The sequence below is a fragment of the Camelina sativa genome, chromosome 4, assembly GCF_000633955.1.
Source record: "Camelina sativa cultivar DH55 chromosome 4, Cs, whole genome shotgun sequence".
NCBI classification, from domain to species: domain Eukaryota; kingdom Viridiplantae; phylum Streptophyta; class Magnoliopsida; order Brassicales; family Brassicaceae; genus Camelina; species Camelina sativa.
In genome coordinates, this window is record NC_025688.1 from 30,097,171 (window position 1) to 30,109,176 (window position 12,006).

The window sequence follows — 12,006 nt, forward strand, 5'->3', positions numbered from 1 at the left end:
TCTGCCAAGTTATTTTCACTTGTGGACATGATAAAGTCCATATCCTCAAGGTCTGACCTCACATATGATAGCTGCAATAGCAGAAAAGACAGGCATGCCATACTATTACAGATATATTGATATAATAAGGTGTTCATACACAACACCCGAAACACGCTTACCACATATTGACAGTTGTTTTTAAGAAACAGTTCATTAATATAATCATGTTACAATTGTATGAGAGCAAAACAGAAAGCAAAAGACTAACGATGATGTAGAACAAGACAAAAAGCAAAAAGACATACCATGATGTAGAATGACACGAGGAAAAGACCAGAACAAATATCAGGGCCCTCAGTTTCCACAGAGATTCTGAATACACCTATAAAACTTGCTATCCATCGAATCATATCTGAAAAGTTTATTGGTAGTTGATAAAGGTACAGCAGGACAATGTTGCACCCTGCGTAAATATAAAGAACTCTCCACCACCTTAACAAACAAAAAATGACCAAATTTCAGAGAATCAGGGTTGGAAAGTGCAAACTTTGCATAATAATCGATAATCTATCCACCTGAAAAGTCCTGAAACGTTGCTTGTCAAGGACCAGTCCACAAGACCCGCACAACTGCCAATAAAAAATGGCAAGGAAACCCATGATGGATTGCAGATACCCACTGCCAATTGAACTGCTGGTAACAACAAGCAGGAGGCAACCCTAAGATGACTTCCTGAGTCATAAATAAGGAGATAATGTCAAAATAAATGACTTCAAGATGGAAAGAGAAAAGGTACCAGATGAAGCTTATTCTTCGTAAAAATAGACATTACTGAACCAGATGAACACATGATGAGAAACTGATATGGTAGGAAGTATTTGGAAAAGTCGTCTGGGACTAGTACATAAATAACAAACCTAGATGTTCGAAAATTCCTGAGAAGGGGGACCACCATGTGTCCCGCCATCGAGCGAAACCGAATCTACTACTATATATGTCAGCTAAAGCAACTAGTGATGTTAGTAGTTGTAAAGCCAAGAAATACATAACAGTGGGGTTTCTCCAAGAGTTTAATCTGCAGAAGCCAACAAAAGAGCGTATCAACTAAAAGAAGTAAATAAGTAAAAAAAGGCAGTAAGATGTAAAAAATNGGATAGCACAGAAGCAAGCAAGCAAGGCTATCTCCAAGAAGTCCCAGGAGCTTTCAGACCTAAGGAGACCTGCAAGAATTCATTCAGAGATTTTTAAGTGAGAATTATTCCCTAGTCGCTTCTGATCCAAAATCACCTAGCAGCTAACTTTCGAAAGGAACCTGATGATACGTGAATTTATCCTATAAGGCTATAACTTGAATTATACTGAAAAACAATAGCGTACCTAACTGAAATAGAATTTCCTTGCTCACAGAGCCTTTCTGCTTTAAGGAGTTCGACACCAGGTCGATCTCAAGAATGTACAAAAGTGCAAAATGAACTTCGCATAGTAGAATCAAGGACTTGCGTATCTTTCTGTTGATGTTATGGCTCAACAGATACATAAGGAAGAATATAACTGAAAAAATAAGTCCATTAAGATACACTATCATGAACAATATTTTTCGCAAACACCCAGATACATGAAAAAGCAAATGGGAGGGGGATTAACATACCATACACAGCATGGAAAAACCCAGGTTTCATGGCAATGAGGAAAATCAGTGCAAGCATAATAGCCCGCGAGCATTTCCGCAATCCCCAAGCAATGGTGGCGACGACCAGTACCTTTGTTTCTTCATCAGCTGTGATTGATAATAACTCAGCCGTTAAGAACAGTTCTTAAATTGAATAAATAGCAGAAGACTGAAATTGCCACCTAAAAATAAACACGAAATAGCCAGTCTTAAGCTTTTCACCTTCAAAATGGCACAGTACATAAATATTTTCCATGATTATTCTATATCAAAAACATTTTGAAATATATTTTGGATAGTGTGGTAACTCTTAAATTGTCCTGGATGTTTCAGGTAACATGATGCAGAAAAGATGATAGGCTGATCGTGATATACAAGTACTCCCCATTTTTCTTAGGTTCTGAAAAAAGTGGAAGTTGGAAAACATCAGATAACTTGCTTTGCAGAACTGTATGTGAGACCATTACCTTCAGCGTAAGATCTATCATTGGAAGTTCTGGAGCTCTCTTCAGACAGGTACAGAAAAACAGAATTGTTAACAAGATTACCCAACGCAACCAACATTCCCAAACCAAACTGTGCAAGCAAAAAGAATCCAGGTATAGTGTAATGCCAAAGTCCGACCATCTCCCAAATTTTCATGTCCTGTATATTTTATGACACCAGTTGTTAATTTCCATTTTAGTTCTTTTAAGGTAGCTAAAAAAATTGCACATAGAGAAGGTATTACCTTTCCAACCTTAGTGTTCAGAAAAGAAAATGCCACATTGAATATGTACGTACTAACAGCCCATAAGAGTATAAATACGAGAAGAAGGCCATTTAATCTGTGCAACCGGAACAATGACGGGAAGGCATAGATAATGTAGCCAACATATGCAAGGAGGCCAAAAGCACACAAGCTCGCAAAGTGAAAACTCCAGAACGAAAGAGCAAATAGGGAGACCTGGAAATCATGAACGCAAATAAAAAACAGAGTGTGAGTTTCTGACACAATACGTTGCTTTAGCTGATACATACACTTTGATACCAGAANCAAGCATAATAGCCCGCGAGCATTTCCGCAATCCCCAAGCAATGGTGGCGACGACCAGTACCTTTGTTTCTTCATCAGCTGTGATTGATAATAACTCAGCCGTTAAGAACAGTTCTTAAATTGAATAAATAGCAGAAGACTGAAATTGCCACCTAAAAATAAACACGAAATAGCCAGTCTTAAGCTTTTCACCTTCAAAATGGCACAGTACATAAATATTTTCCATGATTATTCTATATCAAAAACATTTTGAAATATATTTTGGATAGTGTGGTAACTCTTAAATTGTCCTGGATGTTTCAGGTAACATGATGCAGAAAAGATGATAGGCTGATCGTGATATACAAGTACTCCCCATTTTTCTTAGGTTCTGAAAAAAGTGGAAGTTGGAAAACATCAGATAACTTGCTTTGCAGAACTGTATGTGAGACCATTACCTTCAGCGTAAGATCTATCATTGGAAGTTCTGGAGCTCTCTTCAGACAGGTACAGAAAAACAGAATTGTTAACAAGATTACCCAACGCAACCAACATTCCCAAACCAAACTGTGCAAGCAAAAAGAATCCAGGTATAGTGTAATGCCAAAGTCCGACCATCTCCCAAATTTTCATGTCCTGTATATTTTATGACACCAGTTGTTAATTTCCATTTTAGTTCTTTTAAGGTAGCTAAAAAAATTGCACATAGAGAAGGTATTACCTTTCCAACCTTAGTGTTCAGAAAAGAAAATGCCACATTGAATATGTACGTACTAACAGCCCATAAGAGTATAAATACGAGAAGAAGGCCATTTAATCTGTGCAACCGGAACAATGACGGGAAGGCATAGATAATGTAGCCAACATATGCAAGGAGGCCAAAAGCACACAAGCTCGCAAAGTGAAAACTCCAGAACGAAAGAGCAAATAGGGAGACCTGTAAATCATGAACGCAAATAAAAAACAGAGTGTGAGTTTCTGACACAATACGTTACTTTAGCTGATACATACACTTTGATACCAGAAATACAAATATATACCGGAAAACCATATGTGAAGAAATTAATACTGAAAGTCTTGAACACAGCTCCCCTCAGTAAAACATTGGTGTGCCTTACACCGGCCCTGAAAATTTGGAAGAAATTAACACATTAAGTTGAGTGTGGGTACTACACATCTAAAATGACTAATCTTGTAAATCCCAGCCAAGAGAACATCCGTTAGAACGTGTAAACTAATTAATATCAGTAAGAAAAAATTTAAACAGACAAATTAAAACTTCTTATAAAACACTGAAATACTGGGTCAAACACCACAACAGCTCCCAGTACGAAACAAAAATCTATATAGAATACCTTGATTCTCGAATAAAAAACGAATATTTTGGAGGAAGAAGCCGCTCTGCCAAGTTATTTTCACTTGTGGACATGATAAAGTCCATATCCTCAAGGTCTGACCTCACATATGATAGCTGCAATAGCAGAAAAGACAGTCATGCCATACTATTACAGATATATTGATATAATAAGGTGTTCATACACAACACCCGAAGCACGCTTACCACATATTGACAGTTGTTTTTAAGAAACAGTTCATTAATATAATCATGTTACAATTGTATGAGAGCAAAACAGAAAGCAAAAGACTAACGATGATGTAGAACAAGACAAAAAGCAAAAAGACATACCATGATGTAGAATGACACGAGGAAAAGACCAGAACAAATATCAGGGCCCTCAGTTTCCACAGAGATTCTGAATACACCTATAAAACTTGCTATCCATCGAATCATATCTGAAAAGTTTATTGGTAGTTGATAAAGGTACAGCAGGACAATGTTGCACCCTGCGTAAATATAAAGAACTCTCCACCACCTTAACAAACAAAAAATGACCAAATTTCAGAGAATCAGGGTTGGAAAGTGCAAACTTTGCATAATAATCGATAATCTATCCACCTGAAAAGTCCTGAAACGTTGCTTGTCAAGGACCAGTCCACAAGACCCGCACAACTGCCAATAAAAAATGGCAAGGAAACCCATGATGGATTGCAGATACCCACTGCCAATTGAACTGCTGGTAACAACAAGCAGGAGGCAACCCTAAGATGACTTCCTGAGTCATAAATAAGGAGATAATGTCAAAATAAATGACTTCAAGATGGAAAGAGAAAAGGTACCAGATGAAGCTTATTCTTCGTAAAAATAGACATTACTGAACCAGATGAACACATGATGAGAAACTGATATGGTAGGAAGTATTTGGAAAAGTCGTCTGGGACTAGTACATAAATAACAAACCTAGATGTTCGAAAATTCCTGAGAAGGGGGACCACCATGTGTCCCGCCATCGAGCGAAACCGAATCTACTACTATATATGTCAGCTAAAGCAACTAGTGATGTTAGTAGTTGTAAAGCCAAGAAATACATAACAGTGGGGTTTCTCCAAGAGTTTAATCTGCAGAAGCCAACAAAAGAGCGTATCAACTAAAAGAAGTAAATAAGTAAAAAATGGCAGTAAGATGTAAAAAATGATGAGACTAATAATTGTTACATCATAAAGCCGAGAAGTCTCATCCAGCCAGTCTCTGCTGTATCCCAGTCTTGACCTACAGCAGCCCAGATGAGAAGGTACACCAGTTGAGCAAGAAATACTGCAAATGAAAAGATGAAAATGGGCCATAATAGCCAATGCCTCCTCTGAAAACGGTATCCTGGCAAAGTGAAAAAGCAAGGTCCAATGTAAGTTTGAGATAGTAAACATCAGCTAATAAACCATAGCCGATTAAAAAAAAAGCGGAGAATACTAGGAATATTAAGGTTTTTTATTTATTTTCCCTTTCATCCTAGAGAGGAGACACCTTAATTAACACAAATAAAGAGAAGCAAGATATAGATAAAGCAATAGACAAGATTGGGGGTTGGCGCTGTTTATCAGATAAAAAGACAAAGAGAAAGTGATTAGAGGGAAAAGAAAAAGAGTGTTACCAATTTCAGGTGCAATATAGTGAACGAGGAGGAAAGCTATCAAATCAACAAAGGATATCACACTCCAGTTAATAAGTGCGGCTGTGACAGAAGAGAAAACTCATTAGGCAAATGAGAGAAAATAATGTGATCATTCAAATATGTGGATACAAAGGAGGAAGGCGGTACCTGCGAGAAGTAGCGAAGGCAACAAGAAGCCCACCAAAAAACTCGCCATGGGAACCTTCCTCTTTGTGTCTTAACGATCACCATATCCCAATTCTCATCGAATTCAATAGATCCAATCTCTAGCTCCCTCCGACCTCAATTCTTCAACAAAAAAAAAATAAGGCAAAATGAAATCGGAGAAGAAGAAGATATCAGAAATTCCAATTTCTCACGAATTCTATCTATCTAACAAGTTGAATTCTTTATTTCTCAAGAAAAAGAAGGTTGCCCCTGTTGAAGAATTAATCTAATTTCATTTCAAGGTGGATTGGGAAATCTTCTAAAATCCAGAAGAAGCAAAAAAAAAAAAACTGAACTCAGGAAGAAGAAGAAGATGACGAAGATCTTTCTTTCTGGCAATAATAATAATTAATTCCAGAAGATCTTTCCTTCTTTCTTCCATCCGAGCCGAGCCGAGAAATAGCTAAACCAATCAAACCGACGTGGGCTCGGTTCAATTGAGAGTTGGTTCAAAGTGGGTCAATAATACCGGGTTAGAGTGGACCGGTTCAATAAAGCCATCAAATCAAAAAAAGGGAGTCCCCCAAAGAAAGAAAGCAAGCCCAGCCAGCAGCTCCTTCCTTCCTTCCTTATCGCGTGCGTGATGATGATGAGTTGGTGTCTCTGCAGCACCACTCATGGCCATGGTGGGGTCTCTTCCATTGCTCTCGCTTATGGTCTTCGCCGTAGACCAAGAATATCATCGACTTTCCGGATCCGCGCCACTTCTGACGGAGTAGAATCCAAGGATGATGACGAACCTCTTCTTCCTGATAACCCGCCGGTCTCCTCCTCATCCTCTTCTTCTGCTCTCGGTAAAGACTTGAAAAAGGTCCGAATTTTCTAACTATTCCCTCCACCATGCTCTCAAATTTTCAGCTGAAAGAAACGGGGAGAGATTTTTTTTTTTTTTGATTTTATCTTAACAAATCCCCAAATGCACAATGAATGATTGGTCCATCATTCATACTCAACAAAGCTTATGCCTTTTTTTTTTTTTTATTTTTTTTCTTTTTTTTTCTGTTTCAATTCATAATCAATCAGGTAGTGAACAAGACTGCTGCAACCTTTGCCCCGCGGGCTTCCACCGCCAGTAAAAACCCAGCTGTCCCTGGAACTACTCTCTATAAAGTTTTTGAGGTTCAAGCGTATGCATCTATGTTCGTTGGAGGGGTCCTTTCTTTCAACCTCCTCTTTCCCTCCAACGAACCTGATTTATGGAGGCTCATTGGGATGTGGTCCATTTGGATGTTCAGTAAGCTGCATCCTTCTCTCTCTCTAACTCTTCCTTTCCTTTTCTCTCTCTCTCTCTCTCTCTCTCTAATATTTATTCTTGGCAGCTATCCCTTCTCTTCGAGCACGAGACTGTCCAAGTAAAGAGAAAGAGGCTCTTAACTACCTCTTTCTCATCGTCCCCTTGCTCAATGTTGCTATACCCTTCTTTTACAAATCCTTTGCTCTTGTCTGGTCTGCTGATACTGTTGCCTTCTTTGCCATGTACGCCTGGAAGGTATTCCATTCCTCCTTCTGAATTTCGATTGCTTATCTTTGGGCCATTATTTCTGCTGCCTCACATTATTAGTTTTTTTTTGCCTCTTACTTACTTCCAGCTTGGATGGCTGGAAACAACAGAGTAGGGTGTACCTGTGTTGGGATTCTTTGTCTTCTCTTCCTTTGAATCATTCTTCATTTAGCTTCTCTGTCGAACGAAGCCTATCGTGTCAGGTACGTGGGTTTAAGGCAAACGAATGTGAACACATTTTTCGACAAGAATATATGAGCTTAGCTCTTAAGGAATATTTCTTGTAAATCATAGAATTCTGAGGTGAATTTTAGCTCAACATACAAGTCTACTTTTTCTTATCAAGAATGCAGCTGCTAAATTTTAAAAGAAAATTAAAGAATTGATGAGTAAATCAAATAACTCTTTTGCATCCTATTGTCTGTTGGTTGGTTCTTCTTCAACAAGGAAGCGAGAGAGAAGGAGAGGCTCAACTTGTTTGGTTCTAGGCTAAGCCTTTTCTCATCTTCTCCAGTGTACTCTTGATAAAAGCATCTGATTTCTTATTTATATCATCTAGAAGGGGCCTCAGACGTCTATGCGGCTGTGGTGGTGGTTTCCCTGCTTCAGGCTGGTTGATTTGTTGCTTGGGGCTCGGCTCACCCAACATGCTCTTCTTCCCCTTCTCAAGTAACCTCTTCTTAGGGCCGTTACTACCATTAGCTAGTCTGATTATTGTCTCTTTCTCTGATTCTTGTATTGACGAGCCAGGGGAGTTGTTCTTGGATTTGCCGTTATCCTCCGAGTCTTCTATTTGCTTGAAATGAATAGTGATGTCAGTCCTTGATCCCTTCTTGATCAGTTTGTTCCTCTCAGGATTATCTTCATTCATCTCTTTCTCTCCCAATATCCCTAGTTTAGCCACTACAAATTTAAAAATGCGACGGCAAATGCCTAGAGGCCGCAGAGAGCTGCTGCTGTCATCATCCTCTCTTCTGTGCATTGTCTGTCAGGAAGAAGACTAGAGAACCAGAAAAGGATGTTCTTTTATCTCTAAGGGATTCTTGTCCCAGAGGAGTGGTTTTGGTGTATATGCGAAATATGTAGGACATGAAGAATTGAGTGGGATGTTGGATTTGCTTTGATTCTACGCTTGTGGGATGAGGAAAATTGAGCCAGTGAGAAGCTATGTGTTTCTGTCGTTTTATCCAATAGAAGAACAAAGAAGACAAACAGAATCTCTGAAAAGCAGTTGCAAGAGCAAATTCGGTTAGTTTCCTCTTTTCTTGATTGAAGCTGACGATCTTGGAATATTATGGCAAATGGGGCTGTGGGGGCATACTTAAAGATTTTAATGCAAATACAGTTTAAGGTTATGTGCACTACTTCTACTTCCGGGTGAATCATGTATCAACATTCAACAGTAGATGTAACGCAATACCCTAATCTTCAATCTATAAAATTTAGCAAATAAAATGTTAAGAAGAAAAAAAGGGGGAAAAACCAACCAAACTCTCTCAAGTATACAACCGAACCAACCAAAAGACTCGTCAAAATAGAAAAAGAAAGAGAGCTTCCGTGCGTGACACTTTCCAACTCAGCTCACTCCTATCTCGGGCGAAGAGGATTCACGATCTGCCACCGACTTCACTGCTGACAGGAGACGCAGCCTCTGGACACGCGGGGGGAGATGCTTGGCTGGTTTTCTTGACGATACAGGCGGTGTCCACGGCAAGAAGACTCCAGTGCCGCCGTCCAACCTCTTGGGAGCCGGAGCTAGCATCACCAGTGGAGCTCTGACCATGCCGCAGGCTGGAGGAGCTGGGGTGCCTGGTCGCCATAGGGAGACGGGGTTAGTGATGGGCCGCGGCTGGACCTTGCCGGAGTCTGGTTTGAGTTTGAAAAAGGTGATTGTGACTCTTTTGTTGGGCGAGGGACACATTACATGCCTAGCCATATCTGCGCTGTTACCCCTCATCACCAACAACGACCTGCGACATTCTTCTTTTGATTAGAAACAAAACTCGAATACAATCAACATGACAGTTGGGAAAAATGGAATGTTCCCATTACCCTTCCTTTAGTGGGAGAGTTAGTGAGCCCCTGAAGTTGCCATCGTTATCGACCCCGAGTCTGTGCCCAAACACCATGGTTGATTCAGATAAAACAAGAGTGGATATGGGTTGATCCACGTGAGGTGGTTTCTGGAATGGCTGAGAGTGCTCGTCCTGCAAACAAGCCCAAACCTTAGCTGGCATGATCAAGGGATCTGGAAATGGGAGTGTAATTTTACCTCGTCGAAGAAGTTGATCACACAGCCATTTGGTCGTTTGTATTCAGGAATCAGGCGCCATTGAAGAAGATGGTCGATCACACTTTGAACAAGGGTTGGGATAGGTTCCACTGCAAGCACGAGTAGGGAGTTGTCAGCAAAGATTATATATACACAGTGTTTTCGTAAACGGATGCCCCAAGACCTTTAATGTCTTTCACCTGAGTGTTCATATGTGGTGTTGCCGAAGATTGGAACCCCAAGCTGAAGAAGCTCTCTTTTGGTACCTTTGGTGTTCTTGTTGAACAGAACAAATGTCTCCCCTGCATTTTGGGATGAGAGAAACTTTGTAAGGTTGACGCAAAAAAACACGAATGAGCTAGAGGGTAAAATTAACGCAATATTACCAATAAAAATCACCTGAAAGTTGGTGATTACGACCAGCCTCTCGGAGCTGATTCATAGAATCAAGAAGCTTGGAGAGTTGAGTTCCAGTGAAGACATCTTCGTAGAGTTTGAGTCCTTTCACAACATTGGCCTGAGCAGGAGCAAACAACGCAGGCTAATTAGTCATGGAAACAAAGAAGCAACTTCATCCATCAGGACGTACGAGACTACACTAGTAGTAACTAATGAGAGTAAACAAAATGATATGGGTAGAGAGAGCATTCTTTACTAATAATTAATTAGAAGAAAGTTTTTTTTCTAAAGCCCTGATAAATTTTGCGGTTACTAAAACAAATCAAACCTCAGAATGTATAAAAGCAAGTCAGCTTTGGTATCAACTCTGCCTAAAGAGGATTGGGGAGGGGTTTGAACTTGCCGTATGTCCTCTAACATGTTCCTTGGCTGAAAAACGCTTAGACGACTGCTTGAGGAGTGAATCCCTTGATTCACAATCTTCCTCGTGCTTCCAACAAATTGAGATCGTTTCGTCCACGCGCTCTTCTTCCCGAGATCCTACGATAATTTACATTTTTTTTTTTTTTAAAGTAAAAAATTTAGAGAGTGAATGAAGGCCGTAACTAGTAGTAAAGGAGAACAAAAAGAGAAAAATTACTAAAAGACATGACGACATCATCGACTTATGTTATGTTATGTGTATCCAATAATCATCAATCAATATGTCCATCCAACGTACGGTTTTTACCCTGTTTAGCTATTAGACAAAAGAGAATCACATTTGATGTTAAATTACCGGAATCAGTGATATCGCTGGAAGGAGAATCATCATCATCATGATGAATGGCTGCTGCTTTGCCATGAAAGCATTTCTTGTCCGTGGCTAATTGTAGCTCGAGGGTGACTTGAGAGATGGAATGGTAATTCTGCATCTGGAGCACTGGGATCCAGTTGAGCCTTCGGCGATGAAGCGCTGCCATCACAGCCTCGTACTCCGCCGATCCGCCGCATCCCTGCATAAGGTGTCCGCATAGTGCATCGATGATGGCGTTGGCCGCCGCAAACTCACCGCGAAACCACTTGATCATGACGTCTTTGGCGGCGGAATCAGATAATAGCACCGGAGGAGGCTGAACAGGAGACGCCGGCGTTTGAGCCATTATATTAATTATATTCCAACGAGGAGGAGGTTTTGGGTTTAAGGGGGGGTTGGTTGTTGCCTCGTCGCCTATTTTTTTTTTTTGGACTTTAAAAACTATATTGAAAATACATCAAAAAAAAATAAAAAAAATAACTGTTTGTAATCTTGCAAGTATGATGATGGTGTTTAAATATAGCCTTGGGGAAGGAGTCGACTCGATCGTAAATTCGTAATTAACAATTTAATGACTCTCTAAATTAAAACAATAAATAAATAAGATTTATGTAAAATAATTGGAAGGGAAGTGGGTCCCACAGGCGAACAAGTCACTCGAGTCCTGTGAAAGGTAACAACCGATTTTGTTCCGCGACTCATGACTCATGAGGCCCTCTCGCCTGCGGGAAAAGACAAATCCCCTTACGACGCCGTTCCAACCCACCTACCTACCTATTTTACCTGTTGTTGTATAAGTATTACAGTATTACGTTTTATAATCAGAATATATAATATGGTTTGGGGTTTAGAAGAATGCATATATGTTTGGTACGTGTATGACACTCATGATCTACAATTAACTCAAATTTTACGTACAAGTCTGCTCCACTTTTTATGTCCCGTTCTTCTACTTTTCACTGTTAGTTACTTCCTACATATCTAACGTACAGTTTGATGATGTCTAAGAACTATTAACATGATTTCTATACTACTGTATATAGTTAAGACTTTACTACTATAACCAGGAGCTGTTACCTGTACTGGCTCTTTCTTTTTCACGGTTTGCCGATTTCAACTCATAATGTCCGCGTTTGTTAGTTTTGAGATTGACGACT

At 39.8% G+C, this 12,006-nt stretch overlaps 5 protein-coding genes across 7 annotated transcripts in view; 1 reads left to right on the top strand and 4 right to left on the bottom strand.

Annotated features, from left to right (window-relative positions):
- LOC104784468 (piezo-type mechanosensitive ion channel homolog) overlaps positions 1-1,051 on the bottom strand; it is a 1,247-nt gene extending 196 nt beyond the window's left edge. The window contains exons 1-4 of the mRNA XM_010509491.1: positions 900-1,051; positions 558-714; positions 288-474; positions 6-71 (exon numbers count right to left, since the gene is read on the bottom strand). Of these exons, the coding sequence (XP_010507793.1) occupies positions 6-71; positions 288-474; positions 558-714; positions 900-1,029 (540 nt within the window). The 5' untranslated portion in view covers positions 1,030-1,051. The remainder of the gene's footprint in view (positions 1-5; positions 72-287; positions 475-557; positions 715-899) is intronic.
- Positions 1,087-6,212, bottom strand: LOC104784469 (piezo-type mechanosensitive ion channel homolog). Its single transcript, XM_010509492.2, has 14 exons — positions 6,178-6,212; positions 5,822-5,962; positions 5,654-5,734; positions 5,220-5,379; positions 4,966-5,123; positions 4,624-4,780; positions 4,354-4,540; positions 4,022-4,137; positions 3,707-3,791; positions 2,382-2,597; positions 2,119-2,296; positions 1,631-1,759; positions 1,360-1,533; positions 1,087-1,202 (listed from the first exon to the last, which is right to left on the bottom strand). The coding sequence occupies exons 2-14, from the start codon at positions 5,868-5,870 to the stop codon at positions 1,087-1,089; spliced, it is 1,806 nt and encodes a 601-aa protein (XP_010507794.1). The 5' UTR covers positions 5,871-5,962; positions 6,178-6,212.
- LOC104783393 lies at positions 6,384-8,213 on the top strand. 3 transcript variants are annotated; one of them, XR_767226.2, is made up of 5 exons: positions 6,384-6,692; positions 6,905-7,115; positions 7,201-7,370; positions 7,471-7,585; positions 7,830-8,213. XR_767226.2 is itself a non-coding variant. In XM_010508551.2 (4 exons), the coding sequence occupies exons 1-4, from the start codon at positions 6,465-6,467 to the stop codon at positions 7,495-7,497; spliced, it is 636 nt and encodes a 211-aa protein (XP_010506853.1). In that variant the 5' UTR covers positions 6,384-6,464; the 3' UTR covers positions 7,498-7,743. The 3 variants fall into 3 exon arrangements, 1 of the variants encoding a protein (XP_010506853.1); XR_767227.2 differs by having other exon boundaries at positions 7,834-8,213; XM_010508551.2 differs by lacking the exon at positions 7,830-8,213 and having other exon boundaries at positions 7,471-7,743.
- Positions 7,867-8,900, bottom strand: LOC104783395. The gene has a single exon (XM_010508553.2). The coding sequence runs from the start codon at positions 8,362-8,364 to the stop codon at positions 7,867-7,869; it is 498 nt and encodes a 165-aa protein (XP_010506855.1). The 5' UTR covers positions 8,365-8,900.
- Positions 8,788-11,335, bottom strand: LOC104783394. The gene is made up of 7 exons (XM_010508552.2): positions 10,832-11,335; positions 10,457-10,593; positions 10,054-10,171; positions 9,855-9,956; positions 9,655-9,764; positions 9,435-9,589; positions 8,788-9,352 (listed from the first exon to the last, which is right to left on the bottom strand). The coding sequence occupies exons 1-7, from the start codon at positions 11,193-11,195 to the stop codon at positions 8,959-8,961; spliced, it is 1,380 nt and encodes a 459-aa protein (XP_010506854.1). The 5' UTR covers positions 11,196-11,335; the 3' UTR covers positions 8,788-8,958.